The sequence below is a fragment of the Suncus etruscus genome, chromosome 4, assembly GCF_024139225.1.
Source record: "Suncus etruscus isolate mSunEtr1 chromosome 4, mSunEtr1.pri.cur, whole genome shotgun sequence".
NCBI lineage: Eukaryota > Metazoa > Chordata > Mammalia > Eulipotyphla > Soricidae > Suncus > Suncus etruscus.
The window spans coordinates 123,653,599-123,677,548 of NC_064851.1; the positions used below are offsets into that span (position 1 = coordinate 123,653,599).

At 37.3% G+C, this 23,950-nt stretch overlaps 1 protein-coding gene across 2 annotated transcripts in view; it reads right to left on the reverse strand.

Annotated features, from left to right (window-relative positions):
- Nucleotides 1-8,281, reverse strand: part of PDLIM3 (PDZ and LIM domain 3) — a 33,832-nt gene extending 25,551 nt beyond the window's left edge. The window contains exon 1 of one of the 2 annotated variants that reach the window (XM_049772391.1): nt 8,067-8,281. In XM_049772391.1, coding sequence (XP_049628348.1) covers nt 8,067-8,159 — 93 coding nt within the window. In that variant the 5' untranslated portion in view covers nt 8,160-8,281. The remainder of the gene's footprint in view (nt 1-8,066) is intronic. The other variant, XM_049772389.1, reaches the window with a different exon arrangement.
- Between the last annotated feature and the right edge of the window lie 15,669 nt (nt 8,282-23,950).

The following is a 23,950-nucleotide window of genomic DNA, read 5'->3' on the forward strand; positions in this document are numbered from 1 at the left end:
TCATGTTCATTCATGTTTAATTTCAAAGAAAAGCTTTCAGTTTGTAAAGGTTAAAACAGATGGACTGATTTTTACAAACCATTGCTAGATAAAGTAGGAAGTTTGGAACCTATTTTAACTTCTAGAAGTCACAATGGAGATGGAAACTTTTGAATAATTCTGGGTCTGGTAAAATATTTCTAAATGGAAATAACGCTATGAAATGCCTTCAACCAGATCCTATTCACTATTTCTTTTCTTTTTTGGGGTGGGGGTGGGGTTTGGGCCACACCCCGTGATGCTCAGGGGTCACTGCTGGTTATGTGCTCAGAAATCGCTCTTGGCTTGGGGGACCATATGGGAAGCCAGGGGATAGAACCGCTGTCCATCCTAGTCAGCTGTGTGCAAGGCAAATGCCCTATTGCTGTGCCACTGCTCTGGCCCCATTATCCACTATTTCTATGAGAAAATAGTCCTATAATGATTTTGATCACAAAATAAAATGAATATGGGGAGGCACTGGAATGATGGTGGAGGTAGATGGACTCTCAAGGGGGAGTGTGGTGAGGGATAGTGCTATAAATGAAATTATTATTAATAGTATTACAAACTATGATGCCTAAAATAAAAATTAAAAATAACACAATAAATGTTTTAGGGATGAAACTATTTTGGTCAAATGAGAATTTATTATTTTAGCAATTTCACCCAAAAGGCTGAATATTGGATTTGTCATAGAGACACAGCCTTAAATTAACTATGTAATTAGGATAAGGAAATTGAAAAAAATTTAATTAATGACTCAACCTCAAGTAATACATAAAAACTGGTTTCCTGGAATCATTTGAGGTTTTTTTTTTGTTTTGTTTTGTTTTGTTTTGTTTTTGTTTTTGGGGTCACACCTGGTGATGCTCAGGGGTTTCTCCTGGCTATGCGATCAGAAATTGCTCTTGGGGCTGGAGAGATAGCATGGAAGTTAAGACGTTTGCCTTGCTTGCAGAAGGATGGTGGTTCGAATTCCGGCATCCCATATGGTCCCCTGAGCCTGCCAGGAGCAATTTCTGAGCATAGTGCCAGGAGTAACTCCCTGAGCTCTGCCGGGTGTGACCCAAAAACCAAAAGCCAAAAGCCAAAAAAAAAAAAAAAAAAAAAAAAAGAAATTGCTCCTGGCTTGGGGAACCATATGGATGCCAGGGAACGAACTGCAATCCATCCTAGGGTTAGCCTCATGCAAGGCAAATGCCTACTGCTGCGATACCACTCCAGCCCTGAGTTTTAAAGTAAATTAAGTCCTATAAATTTTTCTGCTTTAAGTAGTGGCACCTCAAAAACATAGTAATGATAAATTACTATTATATAAGGACATTAGACCTTCTTGCTGTGTATATTATCACTTAAATACCCTCATCTTCAGTAGATCATTAATTTCAAACACTAGATTTGTATTGTGAAAGCATTATAATATAAATAAAATATATATGTCCACAATCAGTCTAATTGGGAAGATAGACAATTTAGAAATAAATATATGTAAAAAGTTAAAATTTGGACTGGAGAAATAGAACAGTGGGTAGGGTGTTCACCTTGCATATGTCTATCTTGTCATATCACATGGTTCCCTGAGCATTGCCAGGAGTAATTCTTGAGTACAGATCCAGAAGGAATACCTGAGCATTGCTGAGTGTGGTCCCAAAATGAACAAAACAAAAAGTTCAAATTATTTTTTAAAAAGAAATGTCATATCTAATATATACATATGTCCTATCTGTGTAGTGATATTTAGTCATGATTTATTTTCCAGGTTTAGATTCTGGATGTGTGCAGAGTTGTATTCCCTCACTCTGAAGATCTTTTTGTACAACGTACAAATGTCATTAAATATTGAATAGTCCATGGAGTGGGGGGGGAGGAGAAGGGAGGCAAATAAAGAGAACATATTTTGAGATTTTAGGCAGTGGGGGAAGCTTAGGGTATATTGTGGGAGTTCCTGTGTGTGTCCCTTCTTGTCTATTGGGAAGTGAGAATCTCAAGGGAGAAAGCGTTAAGTTACTTTGTATAATTTACAGAACTGCCACATGCAATAATACATCCATAAACAAAGTTTCAGGATATACACATCACATGAATATTTGAACAAGCACTTCTGTACTGATACATCTGAGATTTATTTACATCAGCCTTCTTACTTCCCTTTGCTTCAGGCTGGAAAAGCATTTCATTCAACTGTAAATATTTCTTTCTAAAAGTTTTGATTTCAAATATAGTTTATACTTAACTAAGATGAAACTAAATGATACTAAACTAATAGATATTTCTATGTCAAGGTCTGCAAAACTTAATACACAAACATTTTCTACATCAGTTGTCAAGTTCATAGAACAATTCTAGTTCCAATAACCTTGGTCAACCTGGTGTGCTCTGAATGGGAAGGTGGGAAGAGGGAAGAAAGGAAAATGAATGGGTGACAAAAGATATTCTGGCATTAGATGTATACAGAATTTCTACATCCTGTCCACAAAAGAGGCTGTCCTTTATTCCAAATTGGAACATTAGTGAAAACAAAATATTTGTAACTTGGCATGATAGCAGATTCACCTTCTGGGTGGCCAAAAAACCTAAGAAAGAGACTCAGTAGAAGCTTCTTGTCATGTAAGAAAAGGTGCTCACTAATAGACACAAAATGTTCAGGCCAGTTTTATATGGAGATTGAAATAACTAATATCCACAATTTATATTTATATTGCACAAATCACAAAGCATAATTGTCCAGAGATGTTTTTCTACACATTGTATCACAAGCACTTGCTAAAGTTCTTTGAGACTGTTATTTGATTCATTTTATATTATGCTCATTTTTTGGGGGGTGGCCAAAGCTGCCAGTGCTCCTGGCTCTACATTTAGGGATCACTTCTGGCAGTAACTTTGAGGGCCACCTGGGATGCTAGGGATCAAGTCCAGGTCAGCTACACGCAAGACAAGTACTTTACTCTCTGTATTATCTCTCCAGTCCTTGCCTTTTGTTTGTTTTAGTTTTTTGTTAAATGACAAAAACTTCCTCTTGGATAAGCAATTATTCATTTTGATTCTGTGAATTGGAATTTTAATTTGATGGGAAGTTACATTTGGTCATCCCTCCCCCAATTTGGGTAGAGCAAAGAAAGAAAATTCTCTAGGAGCATTGGAGGAAATGATACAGCTTGTAGGAGAACAGGATTCAACTGGCTCAGGAATATATCTCATCTATAGAATACTTAGAGGCATTAAGTGCAGGCAATCCAATTCTTTGTATACTTAAAAAATTATCTAGAGACTGGAGGATTAGGACAGTGGGTAGGGTGTTTGCCATTCATGTGGTCAAGCCAGGTTGGAGTCTCAGCATCCCATACCCTAAATCCTGCCAGGAGTGTCCCCTGAGCTGGCTATAGAGCCAGAAGTAATTCCTAAGAAATGCTGGTGACAAAAACAAAAACAGAATGATCTAGGGCCAGAGTGGTGGTGCAAGCTGTAGGGCGTCTGCCTTGCCTGTGCTAGCCTAGGACGGACTGCAGTTCAATCCGCTGGAGTCCCATATGATCCCCCAACCCAGGAGCGATTTCTGAGTGCATAGACAGGACTAACCCCTGAGCGTTATCGGGTGTGGCCGAAAACTAACAAACAAACAAACAAATAACCCGAAATGATCTAAAACAGAAATCAGTTAAAAATAAAACAATTCTCAATTCATTTTTCTGTGGGAATTTTTTCCATGGAACACTTCATGAATTTATGTCATTCCTGCATAGGGGGGCTGTGCTAAGCTTTTCTAGTATTGTTCCAATTTTAGCATATTTTATTTAGCAATTTTAGCTGCCAAAGAGCATCATATTGAATTTTAAAATGAATGATCTTTAATAATTTTATAATACATTAATGGATAAGGTGAACAATCTAGTCATTCACATGCAGCCTATATTTTTTCTGTAACATATATGCTATAAAAGCAGTGTATTGCAATGGAGTAATCTCCAAATTGAAGCTTGAATGTCCTAGAGCACAACATTCTGTTGGATTCAAAAGATCTCAACATCTCTAGTACAAGGCATGATAAAAGAAGAAATTATAGATTCGAAGTGGCAGTAATCAATAATGAATAATTGAATAATAATGAATAATAATAAAATAATTGTTGCTGGGGAAAAACTAGGGTCATGGTATTTGAATTGATTTCTAAAGAATAGAATAACATGTTTTTCAGTTGGGGAATTATGTGGGTCCCCTCTGTGTACCCAAAATATTCCTGGCTGCGTGTGTGAAAATTTCATTAATAGGGGGCCAAAACACATGGCATAGGTGGTCAAGTGGTTCAGGATGGAGGGGGTATCAAAGGTAACAAGAGCATTTGAAAAAAGGTTGAGAGATATTGTAGTAGAGGGTAAAGGGTTTTGGAGATTAAAAAAAAAATCCCAAAACAGCTGAAATCAAGACATGTTAGAGAAATTGTAAATCATCTGGGGTGGCAGAACTATTGCTTATCACTAAAGTGGGAGGAAGACAGGAAAAGAGAAGGAGGAGAAAGGGAGAAAATGAAGTTGGAAATCTGAGTTGGGATAGGAAGCAGTGAGAAAAGTAGAAGGCAGATGTTAAAGATACCACCAAATCCACAGAACTAGGGGATGAATTGAATGATACCGGACCTTGTTTGGAAATATTTGTTCAGTAAGGAAGATTTTACAAATGAATGGACTCCAGAATGGAGCTTTTGGCATCCTGTGTTTCAAGTTGTGATACACAGGTTGGTTAATGATCTCTTGAAGTTTTGTTATCTTTGTCTGCAAAAAGGGTTAATATTAATACTACTTTTCATAGGAATATTGTGAATTTTAAGTGAATTAAGACACATAAAATGCTAACCAGATTATACTGAAAACTAGTCTAATGACACATACAACTTTATCTGCTACTCATTTATTAACTTTTAAATATAATATTAATCAAGAATAATTAATATTAAGCTTATTAACAAGGATAGTAATTATAATATGACTTAATACTCACATGTTTTTTTCTTTTTTTCTTTATTTAAACATCGTGATTATATATATGATTGTGATTAGGTTTCAGTCATGTAAAGAACACCCCCTTCACCAGTGCAACATTCCCACCACCAATGTCCCAAATCTCCCTCCATTCCACCCCACCCCTACCTGTACTCCAGACAGGCTTTCCAGTTCCCTCTTTCATTCACAGGATTATGGTAGTTCTCTGTGTAGTTATTTCTATAACTGCACTCATCACTCTTTGTGGTGAGCTTCATGAAGTGAGCTGGAAGTTCCAGCCCTCCTCTCATTGTCTCTGAGGATTTTTGCAAAAATGACTTTGATTTTTCTTAAAACCCATAGATGAGTGAGACTATTCTGCGTCTTTCTCTCTCTCCTTCTGACTTATTTCACTCAGCATGATAGATTCCATGTACATCCATGTATAGGAAAATTTCATGACTTCATCTCTCCTGACGGCTGCATAATATTCCATTGTGTATATGTACCACAGTTTCTTTAGCCATGTTGAAGGGCATCTTGGTTGTTTCCAGAGCTCGGCTAGCAGTATAATGAACTACAATATATTCTATTTTACATTAATATAAATATCTTAACTTAATCATGTTAACATTTTCAAGTGTTATCTTTTATGTAATTTAAAATTATTTTTGGAAAAGGATATTTTTTATAATAGCTTTTCTGATAGATTTTTAAGGCTCTTGTACTTTCATTAGAAATATTACCTATTGTGTGATTATTCTCTATTAAGCCACAAAGGTTCAAGTGAATATGCTTTGATTAATTCAGTAAGAATCTACTATTTATAAGGTATGGGACATTTAAAATGTAGACCAGTTTAGTTTTACCTGCTCATCTTGAGTTAGATTAGTTGATGAGAAAATAATTAGTCAAATTAAATAATTTCATTATAATTGAATTACATATCAGCATAAATAGTCAAAATTAGTTATGTCTTAATAATTAAACAAGAATTGATTTCCCAAATAGTGATTGTCACTAGGTGCATACATCTTAATAGCCTGCTGACCAACTCCAAAACATTATTACCATTTTAAAATTAATTGGTTATAATGTAAATAACTTAAAATTCTGAACTTACAGTCATACTGACATGTTACATAGTAATAGCAGGCATTTATACATTGCTTAAAAGATTTTTATGACAAATTACTTCTTTAGATTTTACACAAATATAGTTTATTCTTTGTTACTATTCCATTTTGTTTAATATAAACAAATAAAAATTATACTTCAGAAACTTTAAAAATATTTCTTAGTTGAGATAATGGAAACTGTTTCCTTTGGTAGATCCATAAAAGGCATTGCTTGGTCTAGATCACTGAAGCTTGTTCTGCTTAGCTTATTTTGAAACATTTTGTGGGGTATGTACATTAAATTTTTATGTCAGATAGAGAAACACATGTCAGATGTGTTTATGTGTTTTTGAAAAATGTAAAACCAGGCTTGAAATGTTCCATGATATGCATCACTATAATATGTATTTTAAGATATTTTAAAAAGCAAATTTTAGAAGGTATCACCTTATTGAAAATCTATTCTAGAGAATAAGATGACAAAATATAATTTACAAAATACAATAAAAGCCTTAAGGAGGAACAGAAGATATAATAAAGATAAAATATGAAAGGATATATTTTAGGTCATGTTTAATATGCTTCCTATATTATAGGTGAAATATCAATTTTAATTAAGAAAAACATTTGTGCTATGACGAAATTGACTAGCAAACTAGAATTTATTGATGGAAAAGAAACTCTGAATTTTATTTTCTCCCTTCTTTCCTTTCTCCCTCCTTTCTTCCTTTCTTTTTTCTCTTGCTTTCACTTTTCCTTCCTTCCTTCCTTCCTTCCTTCCTTCCTTCCTTCCTTCCTTCCTTCCTTCCTTCCTTCCTTCCTTCCTTCCTTCCTTCTTTCCTTCTTTCCTTCTTTCTTTCTTTCTTTCTTTCTTTCTTTCTTTCTTCTTTCTTTCTTTCATTTCTTCTTTCTTTCTTTCTTTCTTTCTTCTTTCTTCTTCTTTCTTTCTTTCTTTCTTTCTTTCTTCTTCTTTTCTTTCTTTCTTTCTTTCTTTCCTTTCTTTCTTTCTTTCTTTCTTTCTTTCTTTCTTTCTTTCTTTCTTTCTTTCTTTCTTTCTTTCTTTCTTTCCTTCCTTTTCTTTCCCCCTTTCTTTGGCTCTTTATGGGCCCCAGTAAACATCTAGGTATCACAGACAAAAAAGCAAGTACATGGGATGGGGGGCACTGCTTGAGCCAAGTTAGTCAATTAATAAGACAGGGAAGACACAAGAAGGAACCAAGGTCTCAAGGGATTCAAGCATGGTAGGAAAAAAGTAGGGGTATTGATCCCAGGAAGACTAAGATGCTTGACTTGGACATGAGGACATTATTTTTAGTTATCAGGCTTGAATGAAAACTTTCTTCTAACTGATAAACGAAACTGTTATCTTTGTACTTTAGTTATAGTTTTTGAGCCTTAATCTAAGTTCCCAGTTTTGGGAAATATTTATTCAAAATTCCTGGAAACCCAGGAATACACATATTGGTAATACTTTTTCAGTTTGGACTAATATGAACAGGTCCAACTTGGTGGACCCAGGTGGAGCCCTGCGAACAGCGCCCTGCTGAAGTTTTCACTCAGACAAGAAAACTAGGTGCGTTAGCAGCTCCAAGAACAAAGCAGTTGGTGTCAGCCCTCTTCTCTCTGGACCCCATTTGTTCTGTGACTGAAAGGAAGTTAAGGTGGCGAGGTACCCCACTCCTCCTAGCCCTTTCCAAGCCCAAGCAAGTCATGCCATCGATTTAACATTTGGGGATGAACATAGAGACCACGGAACTGATTTTAGGTCACTCTCCAAGCTATTCTACACCCTCCAAATCTCAAGTGTCCAAAGAGTTGCACCGTTCCAAAGTAGATGACCCACCAGGCCAATGCACCCCGTTTCAAAGGCCACTCTCCAACCCGGGAAGGAGCCAGCAAGCGCTAAAGCCCCAGCCCTATCTAGATTTGCAGCCAAAGACGGGTTAACACCTACCCTGGTGATGACCAAAGGCTGGTTGAAGTCTATGCCCCCCGAAAGCCTGAAGCCCCAGGGCGCAGGCCCCGCAAGGACCACATTCTGGGGCATGGTACTCCTTTTTCAGCGATCCTTCCTCCAGCGAGCGTCCCCAAGGAGCGATACAGTGTCCTGGCCGCGCACTGCGGCCGGCCCGCGAGTTTTATTCCCGCTCTCCACTGACGTCACAGGTCTCCCCCCGTCCCCGCCTTCTCCCACCAAGGAGAGCTCCAACTTTGGAAGAAAGAGCCGCGCCTGCCCCGGCGGGAGTGAGCTGCCCTGCGGGAGGAGCTATGGGTGACATTTCTATCGCTGTCTTTTAGCCACACCTGTCCCGAGGCTGGCCCGTCCGTCCGTCCGTCTGTCTGTCCGCTTGGAGCTGGCAGCAACCTTGCTTGCCGTGGGAAAGAGCGTTCCAACAACAGCTTCCATAAAAGCAAGCCCACGCATCCAGACAAGGAGCTGCTTAACTATTTTAAGGGTGTTTATGTTTATATTCGAGCTGGATAACCTGGCTTAAAATGACACAGAGTTCTTAAGCCTCAGTTTCCTCTTCTGTAGCACAGGGTTGGTGGGTTGTCTTCACTTATAGGATTATCATGACAATGAAATAACCCAGTTTTGTAGAGTTTGCCCTATAATATTGATCACTCCTGCAATTAAATATAGATAGTCATAGATATGTACAGGTATATATTATATACTTACTGCATATCTTTTTTTTTTTTTTGGCTGGGTCACACCCGGCAGCGCTCAGGGATTATTCCTGGCTCTATGCTCAGAAATCACTCCTGGCAGGCTCGGGGGACCACATGGGTGCCGGGATTCGAACCGATGACCTTCTGCATGAAAGGCAAAGGCCTTACCTCCATGCAGTCTCTCCGGCCCCTTACTATATGGTCCCCTGAGCCTGCCAGGAGCGATTTCTTTCTTTCTTTCTTTCTTTCTTTCTTTCTTTCTTTCTTTCTTTCTTTCTTTCTTTCTTTCTTTCTTTCTTTCTTCTTCTTTCTTTTTCTTTTTCTCTTCTTTCTTTCTATCTTTCTTTCTTTCTTCTTTCTTTTTCTTTCTTTCTTTTTTCTTTCTTTCTTTCTTCTCTTATCTTTCTTTTTCTTTCTTTCTTTCTTTCTCTCTTACTTCCTTCCTTCCTTCCTTCCTTCCTTCCTTCCTTCCATCTTCCTTCTTCCTTCCTTCCTTCCTTCCTTCCTTCCTTCCTTCCTTCCTTCCTTCCTTCCTTCCTTCCTTCCTTCCTTCCTTCTTCCTTCTTTCCTTCTTTCCTTCTTCTTCCTTCCTTTCCTTCTTTCTTTCTTTCTTCTTTTCTTTCTTTCTTTTCTTTCTTTCTTTCTTTCTTTCTTCTTTCTTTCTTTCTTTCTTTCTTTTCTTTTCTTTCTTTCTTTCTTTCTTTCTTTCTTTCTTTCTTTCTTTCTTTCTTTCTTTCTTTCTTTCTTTCTTTCTTTCTTTCTTTCTTTCTTTCTTTCTTTCCATACGGGATGCCGGGACTCGAACCAATGACCTTTTGCATGAAAGGCAAACGCCTTACCTCCATGCTATCTCTCCGGCGTGAAAATATCATGAGGAAACTTCAATAATGAACAAGTGCATATGAGATCATGAGTCAATATACTTGAAATATGTTTTTTGGCGAGCTTCTCAAGCACTGCTTGGGGGTGATTCTCTACCAACGGGGGGTACTAACTAGGGTTCCTGTGTCTGCAGTGCCTGTCGCTTAAATTGAGGATCACCCAGACTGCACTGGAGTTGTTTGGGGCTCTCCAGAACCACGCAGTACTGGGATTAAACTAGGGTCAATGTGTGCTAGACACCTGCCTTAACCCCTTTTGAATGCCCCAGCCCTATGGAGCAATTTGATTGGAGCAATTACAAACACACTCACATTTAACCTTAAATTTATGCTTTTGAAAAATGGGAAGTGGATGCCAGAGAACCTCGTATGAACATTGCTGACAGAGTGAGAGTTAGTTCCAAGGGAACCATGTGGTCCAAGAGGACCTGAGACCAGATGAAACTGTGTGGAGAGGAGAAAAAGGATTTGATACTCAGAGAGCATCACTGGACACAATGCTGATTGTGAGTGCTTAACTTCTGCGATCTTACATCATTCTCATCACCTGACTAGATTGCTATTATTCTTTTTTATTTCTTTTTCAGGCTAGGAGATACATTAGAAACCATTTGTATAAGATTTAGAAATCATGTATATTATACATAACATATATTACACACCCGATGCTGCTCAGGGGTTACTCCTCATTCTGCTCTCAGAAATTGCTCCTGACAGGTTCAGAGACCATATGGAATGCAGGGAACTGAACCCCAGGTCCATCCCAGGTCGGCAGCTTGCAAGGCAACGTTCTACCTCTGCTATCTCTCCGGCCCAGAAATCATTTTTTAAATGTAACATACAAAATTTAAAGTTACAGATAAAGACAAACAGGAATATATCCTAAGAGAAAAAGTAACTAAAATCAAATTTGTCTTAAACAGTTTATAGCAACCTAGTACAGTTGCAGCTAACAGAACTTCTTTTCTATGAAAAATATACTTCATAATGCACAACTTCGTGCATTTTCATGTATTCATTGAACACTACCTTATATAAAGTTTGAATAAAGATGGACATGGAAAATTATTATGCTGAGTGAAATAAGTCAGAGAGAGAAACACACAGAATAGTCTGACTCATCTAAGGGTGAAAAATCTATTTAAGAAAAATAAAAGACATTATTGTAATAATACCCAGAGACAAAAGAGATGAGGGCTGAAAGAACTGGCCTTTAATATGAAGCTTACCACAAAAGAGTGGTGAGCGCAGAAAGAAAAATAACTACACTAACAACTATCATGGAAATGATAATGAGTTAGAGAAATAGTACGCCTGTCTCGAATACAGGCAAGGGGTTGGGGAGGAGGGAGATGGGGTCATTGGTGGTGGAAAGGGTGCACTAGTGAGGAGGGATGTTCTTTTTTTTTTTTTTATAACAGAAACCCAACTACAAACATGTTTGTAATCATGGCACTTAAGATATTATTAAAAATAAATAAATAAAAAGTAACAGAATGATCAACTAGAAATAAGAGCTTAATAAACCATTGACAGTGACTTAATTACCTCATTGTGAGATAAAATAATCTTCAAAACTTTTTTTGCTGCTGTACCCTTTTTTCTATTTACTTATTCATTTTCATTTGTTTGTGTTTTTTCTTTGTTAATAATTTTACTCCAACTTATCTGGAAACAATTGTATAAAAAAAAGAAAAAATATTTTATTGATGCTTCCACATGTACTTCGTTTTTGATGATTGTTTGGAGGAAGTCATCTAAAGAAAGACAAGAGGCAGGAGCAGAGAAATAGCACAGGGTAGGGCATTTGCCGTGCACGCAGCCAATCCAAGACAGACTGGTTCGAATCCTAGTGGCCTATATGGTCCCCCAAGCCAGGAGCAATTTCTGAGCTCATAGCCAGGAGTAACTCCTGAATGTCACTGGGTGTGGTCCAAAAACCAAAATAAATAAATAAAAAAATAAAAATAAAAATAAAGGAAGAAAAAAAGAAAGACAAGAGGCTCATAGAAACACAAAAGCCACCTAGGTTCAGATTCATCAATGATATAATGAGCCCAGCGAGATCAAGTTGCCTCCTTTCCTTTTCAGACATCAGATGAGTTTTGGGTACTTGTTTAAAAGTTCTCTTGTTACCACAGCATACCAATTTCTTCTTCTTAGATGTACTTCTAGGTGCTCATCAAAGTACTATTAGCTTCTCAGTTAATAAGTGGTGGACTTGAGATCACAAACCCTAGACACCCGGAATAGTCAAGAGGGACTTAGAACAGTGTGGAATCAAATATTTTTGGTGCTAAGCTCTAGGACAATATGATTCCTTCCTTATTTCCTTCCTTCCTTCCTTCCTTCCTTCCTTTCCTTCCTTCCTTCCTTCCTTCCTTCCTTCCTTCCTTCCTTCCTTCCTTCCTTCCTTCCTTCCTTCTTCCTTCCTTCCTTCCTTCTTTCTTTCTTTCTTCTTTCTTCTTTCTTTCTTTCTTTCTTTCTTCTTCTTCTTTTCTTTCTTTCTTTCTTTCTTCTTTCTTTCTTTCTTTCTTTCTTTCTTTCTTTCTTTCCTTTCTTCTTTCTTCTCTCTCTCTCTCTCCTTCTTCTTTCTTTCTCTTTCTTTTCTTCTTTCCTTTCTTTCTTTCTTCTTTCTTTCTTTTCTTTCTTTCTTCTTTCTTTCTTTCTTTCTTTCTTTCTTTCTTTCTTTCTTTCTTTCTTTCTTTTTTCTACATGTAAAACAGGGCCACAAAATGAAATATTTTCTCATATCATTCTATCTGCTGAGATCAATAGACAAGTATTCAGAAGTGTCTGTCAAAGTAGAGTTAGAAAATCTGTGAAGCAATACCAAAGGAAGAGAAGTGATTTAGTTCTATTTTTTCTTAGAAGTGACAGCTTTTTAAATTTTTTTTGAATCTGTTATTTCAACCTTGTACATGCATCTCTTTTCTGATCTAGTTTTCTATCTATCTACTGGTACACATACTATTGAACTATTCTTTCTTTGGTGGGATGCAGGGAGATAGCACAGCGGTAGAGTGTTTGCCAAGCATGCAGTTGATTCAGGACAGACAGTGATGGTTCAAATCCCTGATTTATTTTGGTCCTCTGTGCCTGCCGGAAGCGATTTCTGAGCACAGAGCCAGGGGTAACTGCAAAACAGGGTTTGACCTAAAAACAAACAAACAAACAAAACCCATCATTTCTTTACTTACTGTGTACTGATTTTCAGCTTTTCATGTTTTTCAATTGTACTGATTTCTGTTTACTTTTATACTACTGTACCAGGCTTCTAGGGCAGATAGTCTAACTTCCCCCTCTTCTTTAGTTTTATATATTAAATGTTAGTCTCTGCTATTGTTTCTTTTACTCATTCATTCATAGACTTAACAATAAATTTAGATAACATTTATTGAGCTCCTATGACTTGCTAGGCACTGAGCATATAATAGGGGACAGTAACAAAACAAAGACAAGGGAGATGTAAAATGAGATTGCATAATGTGATGATTATTGGAACAACCTTCTTACACAGTGATGAAATAAGAATGAAGCAAAAATGTCTTGAAAAAAAGTGCCAGGACAATTCCAGAAGAAGGAATGTTGGAGAATGAATTATTAACTAGTAAACTATTGATTAGTAAATAAGAATTTTTCAGGTAATTGGGTATTAAAAAACAGTCAAAGCAGAAAGAGATAAATAGGACATACAGTGATAGGCAGATAATTGACATATTGCAAATAATGAAGTAGCATTTAATTTTGCATGTGGTGAGATCTTAGCACAATGTTAGGTACAGAGGGTTTGATCTCTAAATAGTCATGTTGGAGGGGGGTTGCATATTACAATAACATTTTTACTTTTTTCTAGTTGAAGCTTTAGAAGAGTTTTTAAACATGTTTAGTAATGGCATCTGCATTTTACAAGCTTCTGGGAGGTAGGCAGATGAGTCACAATTACAGAAGATAGTAGATACAGAAGATAAGCAGGAATCGAATTGAAATCATAGTCACTCGGGGAAAAACTTGATCTGAGAAGTGGGGATACCGTTGGCCAGTCATCACATAAATGAGACAAGTCCTTCTGCCAGTTCAGTTTAAAGTCACTTCCAAACTTGACCCACCTCAGAACCCAGACTTTGACACGTAGAGAAGCAGCATTTCTAAATTATGGACTCCCTGAGTCTGTGAGGTTTTTATGTTCTGAACTTTAGGATAAGGTGTTTCACAGCAAAGGGAGATAGGATGAAATCACCTAATGAAAATCGTTTCTCAAACTGAAGGAGGAGATGATTAATGATCACATTATGAGGAACAGTGGAAGCAAGCAACAGCTTTTAAGAAGGAAGAAAATAGGAGAATTATAGAAGATAATTTTCCCTCCTAGAGTACTATTTCAAGAAAATCAAAGATACAGTGACATTGAGTGAGTTAAAAACTTTAAGGATTTTTCCTTGAGTAGCTGATGGTGATAAAGGAAAGACTGTAGGGTAGATGCCTATTTATTTCAATAATTAGGAGGTTTATCAGGTGTTAGGAGTAGTGTCATGGGGGGAGGGTTAGGATCTGAGACTGGCCATGGTTTAGAAGGACAATGGTAGGGAAGGTAAAGAAAGACTATTTGGAAATTTGTACATTGAATTAAAAATTACCTAGGATGGTGAGTGAGGGGCTGTAGCTCAAGAGAAAGAAGTTTTTTTAAGTAATGTTTTATGATGTCAAAAGAAAGAAAATGCTGAATAACCAAGAGGAATGTGGATGAAGAAACATCCAGAGATGTACATGGGTTGTGTAAGGTCTTGGAGTGGACCACATCCCCCATTTCTTCTGAGCACAGAGACATTTCCCATAAACAGAGATATGTGGAGCTGTATTACAGTAGAGTATCCTCTTTTATTTGCAGAGAATATGTTATTAGACTACTCAAAGCCTGAAATCTTGCACAGTATAGAACCTTATCTATATTGAATTTTCCCCTATTCATAAACAACCATAATAAAGTTTATCTTTTAAATTATGTTAACAGGATATAAACAAAGATAACCAAGAATAAACACAGAAATTATAGTAGTATATTACAAGGAAAGTTATGAGAATGTGTTACTTCCATTCCCTCAAATTATTTCATTGTATCTATATTTTTCAGGTCAAGGTTAACTGTGATATTCCAAACCTTTGAACATGAAATGAGGGGTTGAAGGACACCAACTGTAAAATAGATTATGTTGCAACTCTTAGTTAACCATTATCTTTAGATTCTGAATAACTTTACCTCTTGACAAAAATCTTTCCTTTTTTCTACCTCACAGAGTACTTCCAGATTGAAATGGTCTCCCTCTTTTGGTTAGGAAACTACAAGAATTCTTGTTAGCTATACAGTGCCAGAGCCAACCTACTAATGAAGAGCTTTGCAGGTCTGTCATCTGACATGTTTTGTGGGTGCTATTTAGAATCATTCATTTCAGCACATAGAAGAAACCATGTTTCTTGATGAGTGGGCTTAAATTCCACTTCCCAAGTTCTTTTTTTTATACCTAACAACTTTTTTCTATATTTTCCTTCTTTTTTCCCCTTTGTCTTTATATCCTTTATATATATATATTCTCAGTTTTGATGATCGGGAGAGCCTGGGACTTTGTGGAAATGTACATTCTTAGGCTTTGCTCACCAATGACTTAAATTAATTCAGTTGCTGGGACCAAAGTGCAAATGTGGGTGGTCTGTGGACTACACATTAAGGAATAGTTACATACATTAGGCTTGAATACTTTTTTGTAATATGCCTTCATATATACTGTTCTTTTCTTTTGTTATTATGACATTCCTTTGTCTCTACTGAACCCTAAAAATCTTTCTATATTTTCTCAGAAGACTCAGTTGGCCACTGATATATATATATATCAAACTTTATCTTTACTAGCCCCCTATGTATAGTCAGTATTTAATGGTTTTCTGTATAGCTTTTCTTCAGTTTAACTAAGCACCCAGGGATATGATGGGTGCTGAGGTTGAGGTAGATCAGGGGCATTGGTGTAGGAAGGTTGCACTGATGAAGGGGGCGGGGTGTTCTTTTTGATAACTGAAACCCAACTACAAACATGTTTGTAATTATAGTGCTTAAAGATATTATTTGAAAAACACACAGCAAGAAGGCACAGAGTTGTTTTTTGAGATAATCTTAGAAAGATTATCTTCAAGGAGTTTCAAGAGAGCTACTTCTGCATTCCAAACCAGACAATAGACTGGGCTGGGATGGTCTGTCTCCTGGAAAAGGTTTTAATATTGAAATTGATTGGATTGGGAAAACTAACTCTTCCATTGTCAATTCTTCCTTCCAAAACAGCCATACCAGAGGCACCCTTTTTGGGAGGCAGGTAACTTGTTTTCATGCCTGTTGTCTACAGTTTTATCTCCTTCATTTTGCCCTTCTATATCTATTCCCATTTACTGGCATGGCTGTGTAGACTCACATATGCAAGAGCCTGGGCAGCTAGCCAGTGTTCTCTAGTCCTTCCGTGCATTGTGTCTGATTTCCTCTTTGGTAAGAACCCATATGATTTTCATGCTTTGGAGAATTTGGACCCTTGTGAAATCTCTTCTGGGGAATGAGCCTCATTGAATTCCATGCTTTGTGTCTGCCCCCAGAGCTGGCAGAGCTTACACTGTTTCTTTCCCACAGAGTCACACTCCTTGGGACGATGTGATGGTTCAACTCAAGTTCATTTGGTATTTCTCTCTGAAATGTCACTGACTTTCCCCACTATTTGTACTGAATTAACTAGTGGCAATCAAGGAAATAATTAGCATGCTGGGAAACATGAAATGACCCATTGTGTACTGAGCAGCACAGTGAGGCCTTGTCTGGGTCCTGACTTCATTTTTTTTTTTTTTTTTTTTTTTGGTTTTTGGGCCACACCCGGCGGTGCTCAGGGGTTACTCCTGGCTGTCTGCTCAGAAATAGCTCCTGGCAGGCACGGGGGACCATATGGGACACCGGGATTCGAACCAACCACCTTTGGTCCTGGATCAGCTGCTTGCAAGGCAAACGCCACTGTGCTATCTCTCCAGGCCCTGGGTCCTGACTTCTATGAATGCTGGTGGCTGCCAGTTTAGTGCTTGTGTGCAAATATATGGCAGAAGTTTGGAGATGGAGATATAAAAGACTGGAGTTAGAATTTGAGGGTGAAGAGAGAGGGGAGGGATTGGTCAATTTGAACATGTTTTTCATTTAAGAAGCATACTTGGACATTTGTCTTCTGAGTAAACTTCAAGTGAAGTGAAGACATGTTCCTTCTTCCTACCGACAAATTGAGAAGATTCTTCTTTCTTTGTGAACAAATTACTTGTTCCTGATTCTGGCAAAATGAGCTTGATCAGTATCATATCAGGCATTAGTGTGAAACATCCAGAAAATTGATCATTTCTAATTCTGAATATACTCTGTACCTTAGGATACAGAGACTGAGAAGGAGGGTGGACATTTAGTTAATATCTTTTGCCTGATAAGTGGCAGGTCTTCTCCTTTTCATTACATGTGCGAGCATGTGTGTGTGGGTGATTCCAGGGATTGAACCTGGGTGCCAGGGATCTTAGTAAATCAGACAAGTAAGTACTCTACCACTGAGCTACCTTCCTGAACTCATTTCTGCTACTTCTTATTTTTTGATTCCTGCTACTTCTTATTTTTTCACACTCTCATATTCTCTAATATCTTAATTCACTTTTATTACCTTGTTCCCAAAACACTTTGAAAAGTTTCTTCTGACAATACAGTGGTTTGAGCTTATTGAAAAGTCAACTGCTCAATGCACTGAGCTAAAGCACACAGATAACTTGGAAAAAATCTCCTTCAGAAGGTAAAGTCCATCTCTCTGCAGCCTGTTAATACTGTTCCAGGATTCTAGATATTTCTACCTAAATGTGTCTCAGGAAATCAAGGAACAATTATTCAGTTGAATGGTATTTTACTTGATAGGGTTAACAGCCCTTTAGTTCTCTATACATTTACCTTTCTTTTTCCTTTTTTATTTTTTAAAAGACCTTGGTGAACCATCAGAAGAGCCAGGGTGCATATTTAGAATCGAAACAAACCTGAACTCCATCTCCAGTAACACAGACCATGTGTTTTGGGGCTTTTTAATTTGGAGTCAGTTTATCATCACTATAAAAACATTTCAGATGAGAATGGAGTGGACAGAGACCCTAGGGAACTGTGCAGGGAGCTCTTGGTTTGGAGGCCTGCATGTCTGGCCTTGGTTTAGTCACTTAGAAGGTTTGTGGTGAAGTACTAATGCTAAAATTTAATCTATCACAGATGCCTTGGCCATCTCTCTGAGCATTTCCACCTGTTTCACCACTGGATTCCATGGTTGGGCTCTTAACAAATAAAACGTGTGTGTTCTGTACTTGACATGTCAGTTAAGTCCAGATTGAACCATATATAGTCATAATAGGGCTGCCTGGTTATTGGCTTTTTTAATTCTTAAACTTCAGATGAAAAAAATGGGGCTTATAGTGAAAGACTTGTTGCTTTATATGGTCCATATTTAAATAATATGAAAAATGTTATTCCCTTTTCTAGAAGAGTGGGCTTAACTTCTTTTGTGTTGGAGACATTCTGGATTGAAGTATAATTAGTACTTATGATTTGTTTTTACAATGTCTGGTAACTTTGGGACAGAAACGAGCATTTTAGGTTCTAAATTCAGGCCAAATAGTAGTGAGTGATTGGTAAGAAAGTCTTCTCCTGGGAGCAGGAGAATAGTAGGTACAGTGCTTATCTTGCATATGCCCAACTTGGGTTTAATCCCTGGCATTCCATATTGTGCTCCCAATCACTGTCAAGAGTAATTTTAAATGTAGACCTGAGAGCAACCCTTGTAATAGTGTATCCCAAGTAATTCCTGAGTGCAGAGTAAACCCTGAGCAGTTCCAGGTGTGTTCCCCCCAAATGAAAAAAAAAAGCAAACTCAAAGTTGGGGTAATAATTTAAGCAACTTAAACAGTAGGTACATATGCCTACTGTAGAGTACACGCCTACTGTGCATAAGACCCTGGGTTTGATTTTCAGCCCTGCATGTAAATAAATCTCCCAACTCAGCACAGGTATAACCCTGGTAGATCTTTAATCACTAAACAGATCCCAGTTCCCATCCTCAGCAGCACTGGGTACAGGCCCTATGAAAAACAAATTTATTTGTTTATTTAAATTTTTATTACTTTATTTACAAAATTGCTCATAATTGCTTCTGGCTTTCAATGTTCCAACACTAATCCCACCACTAGTAAAACATTCACTCCACCATTGTCTTCAGTTTCCCCACCCTCTCCCAGCCCTACCCCCTTGGAAGGTATGAATAATTTACATACCGTATTTTCCAGCATATAAGACTTTTGAAACAAAAAAAAAAGTCAACCGAAAATCCGGGGTCGTCATATATGCCGAGTATATCCCGAAAAATATTTCAATATGCCGCTAAACAAAAATTGTCTGAATATTGCCACAAAACGAATTTTCCAACTCGATCCTGCACCAATCACTGCAAGGCTGCTCGGACCGCCTCTCTAACTCAGCCAATACAAGCAGGCTTTTTATGCATGCAAATTAGACAATGTTCTGGACCTGAATCTACACTGTAAAAAGCCTTCTCAGATTGGCCAGAGTCAGAGAGGAAGTCTATTACAGTATAACCTTTGAACCTTTGCTTGTTGTGATTGGCTTATACGCCCAGTCGTCTTATACACGGCAAATATGGTACTATTGCTTGCTACAACTAAAAAATTATCAAAAAAAAAAAAAAACTTAACCAAATGAAACTGTGAATATTTTCCTGTCTCACAATGGGGTCATAAAGTCATTGTCTGAAGGTTTACTAAGCTCTTTGTTGCTAATTGAACAATTTTGTTATTGGTTTTGTTTGTTGAGCTTAGGTGGTTTCTATAATGATTTCACATCTAATTTGCTTTGTTCCTATTGGGAATTTTGTGACATGGCAGCAGCTATGGGTTATGGGTGTGCCTGCCAGAACTTTTGGAAGTATAAAGGGGCAAGGGGAGGCTGCCTTCCCTGATTCCAAGAATACCCCAGAGTTCACAGCTCAAAAAAAGAGCATACTTAAAATTTTTGTCAGCTAGGCCTCTCTGCAGAAATTAGTGGGAAAGTGATGACGTTGGACCATTGGCACAACTGTAGTTGTTGGGTGTGTATGTGCGTAGCTGCTGAGGCTTCCATAGATTGGGAAATTTGCCCTGCCCCACCCCTCCTTAGGCCCCTTGGAGCTATCAACTGTGAGACTGCTGTACCCATGAGTCTATGGAGCTGGCCAATATGACACATAAATTTAAAGTCAAATTGTGCCTAGCTACTCTGTAAAAGTTATTGATCTCTGTATGATGTTAAAGGATATTTTAGATGATTTCTGACATTGTCACTGGGTACTCCAAAGTTTCTTTAAAAAGATACGTCTACATGTTAACAATTTCCATGTCAGAAATTTATTTCATGGTTTAGAACTTCACTATAAATTATGGCTTTGACTATGTAATATTATCACTGGTAACATTATCCATAATGAAGAAAATGGAAGGCCTTTCCTCTAAAATGATACACAAGACAAGAATGTTCATTTTTAACACTGTTTTCAATATAATACCGGAACTCCCAGCCACTGCTACTAGACAAGAAAGAAAATTACAAGAATACAAATAGTAAAGAAAAAGTTAAACTATTGCTACTCACAGAGAACACATTACAATAAAAAAACTTTAAAAGCTCCATGAAAATATTGCTAGAACATTACTAGAATGTATAAACATACAATAAATGGAAGAGTATAAAAACAATGTAGAAAAATCAGTTGTATTTTTATCTGCAATCAATTATGCAGAAATAAAGAAATTAAAATAACTACCAGGGCCAGAGTAAAGCTGGTAAGGCACTTGCGTGGCATAAACTGATCTGGTTTGATCCTTTGGTCCCCTAAACCCACCATGAGTAATTCCTGTGTTGCAGAGCCAGGAATAACTTCTGAGCACCACCTTGTATAGCCCCCAAATACACACAAACAAAACAAAACAAAACTACCCTAGTCTAGGAACTAATTTAACAAAGAAGGTAAAAGACCTATTCATTGAAAATTATAATTCTTATCTGAAAAAATAAACCATACATAAGTGAAAACACATTCCTTGTTCATAGATTGGAAGGATGAATATAAAAAGACCATATTTAGTCAATGTAATTTACAGCTGCAACACAATTCCCATCAAAATTCTCCTGGAGTTCTGTGAATTTACTCTTGGGAATCTATCTCAAGAATACAAAAACCTAAGTCCCACAAATATGTACACTGCATTATAGCATTACAGTTGTACACACATATTTATCACAAAACTATTTATGATTTACAAGTCCTGTAAAAGCCCCAAGAGCTCAATAATCAATGAATGGTTAAAGAAACTGTGGTATACATACACACAAAACACTATTCAGTTATGATAAAACATAAGACTTTGCAGTTTTCTGCAACATGGATGGAATTGGAGGATATCATCTTAAGTGAAGTGAGTCAGAAAGTAAAATATGAATACCAGATGATCTTGCTCATTTTAAAGTAAAGAAAACAAAAAAGGATTAGGCAATTCCTAATAGAAATATGTCTTGAACATGATAAATAGAATTGGGGAGAGAGAGGGGAGGGGAGAGAGAGAGAGAGAGAGAGAGAGAGAGAGAGAGAGAGAGAGAGAGAGAGAGAGAGAGAGAGAGAGAGAAGAACCATGAGATAATGGTGGAGGGAGTGGTGCAGCTGATGGAGAGAGTAGTGCAGCTCTGTAATTATAAAAGATAGACTCCAATACTATTGTAATGTTATCTCAGATACTCTTGTAAGAAATCTTAAAAAAAAAAAAAAAGAAACAGATTGTGGCTATTGTAAATAGTGCTGCAATGAATATAGGTATGCAGAAGGCATTTTTGTATTGTATTTTTGTGTTCCTAGGACATATCCCTAGAAGTGTAATAGCTGGATCATATGGTAGCTCAATATCCAGTTTTTTGAGGAATCTCCATATTGTTTTCCATAAGGCCTAGAGTAGATGGCATTCCCATTAGCAATGAATGAGAGTTCCTTTTTCTCCACATCTTGTCAGGACTGATTATTCTTGTTCTTTGTGATATAGCCAGAATCTAGAAACAACAGTTGCACTTCAACAGATGAATGGCTAAAGAAACTGTAGTACAAATACATGATGAAATATTATTCAGTCAGCAGGAGAGATGAAGTCATGAAATTTTCCTACACATGATGAACATGGAAACTACTATGCTGAGTGAAATAAGTCAGAGGGAGAGACATAGACACAGAATAGTTTCACTCATCTATGGATTTTGAAACAATCAGAAATACTACTGTAATAATACCCTGAGTCAATAGAGATGAGGACTGGAAGGACCAGCTCACCATATGAAGCTTACCATAAAGACTGGAGAGTGCAGTTAGAGAAATAACTACACTAATAACTATCATGACAATGTTAAGAAGTGAGAGATGTAGAAAGCTTATATTGAATACAGGCAGGGGTGGGGAAGGAGGGACATGGGGACATTGGTGGTGGAAGGTTGCACTGGTGAAGGAGGATGTTCTTTTTATTTCTGAAACCCAACTACAAACATGTTTGTAATCATGCTACTTAATAAAGATATCATTAAAAAAAATAAAGGCACCATGTTCAATCTAAAAAAAAAATGCTCCGAAACTGGGAACCCCCCCCCCCAAAAAAAAACAAAAGAACCAGAAACAAGGGCTGGAGAGATAGTATGTGACTGACCAGGGATAAATCCAGATTCGATTCCTGGCATCCCATATGGTCCCCTGAGCTTGCCAAGAGCGATTTCTGAGTGCTGAGCCAAGAGTAACATCTGAGCGCCACCGGATGTGACCCAAAAACAAAAACAAAAAATTAGAAGCAAAACATTATGGCCTTTTCTGCTAAAATGTAGTCTACTCATCTAATAAAAAGTATATTCCATTATGCTATTTTTTGCTTGCTGCAAAATTCATATATTGCTTTGCATACTCAATCTTTTACATCATATAAATGCTAATTCACTTGTCAAAAATTCAAACCTTTACTACATTTTCTTCCTTGTTAGTCAAGTCTCAAACATTATCATTATTTTTCATACCTTTTTTGGCCCTTTGTAAATTACACAGAACTATATTACACAGAACTCCAGTACATTATCAGCTCTAGTATCTAACCCCCTGTTTTCAAGGGAATTAGATACCCCTTTTGCTCAGACACTCGTAGAATCTTCCTGGAACACATAGCAATTTCTTTTGTTGATTTTGGTTTTATCTCCTCCAATTCTCTACTCATACTCTGCTGTTTTGAGCTTTTCTGAAAAAAAAAATGTAAGTGTGTTTATATACCTTACCTGTTGAAAATCCAGAAGAAGCTCCCTAGTAGTACCCACAATAAATAGTAAACTTCTTAGCTTACCCCAGAAGGACTCACGTTCTGCTTCAAACTAGATCTCTTGCTCACCATCCCAAACTTCCTTTCTTCAAATGCATAAAACTTCTTGTGGTGTACACAACCCACTCAACTTGCTTAATGCTTATAATACCTTGAACACAAAATTTTTTGGCTTTAATTCATTTCCTAAGTGATTTACTCCACAAATGTTGAGTGTTTATTCTGTACTATTCATCAGTTCAATTATTGGGTACAGCAGAAAACACAAAAAGAAAAATGTCCTACTCCTGTGAAATTTATATTATAATGCAAGGAAAATAAAAGCTGTGAAAGCAATGAACTGGGGCAAAGAAACAATAAGTAGTAAGATACATGTGAGTGTGTGAGAACTTTTCCACATTGGGTTCTCTCAAGGGGCTCATGGGCAAGGGGAGAGTTTTGAATAGGTTCATTGCTGGGAAGAAACATCCATAATTTCTGGGGAAAAAGCACACATGAAGGTCTTGAGTTCAGCACTGTATTATCGCTTTTTGGGTCACACCCAGTAGTGCTCAGAAGTTAATCCTGGCTTTCTGTTCAGAGATCTCTCCTGACAATGCGAGGAGAACCATATGTGGATCCATGCATGAAACCTCATGTGCAAGGCAGACACTCTATCCATTGTAACTATTGCTCTAGCCCCCAAGACAGTCTTATCTTTTACAAGGAAATTTTAATAAGGCTTAACTATAGTTCAGAAATTGATGGAAACAAAGGGAGAAGATGAATATGCTATGATATGGTAAAATAAAAAACCTGCAGAACCGACAAGAAATGATGTAGC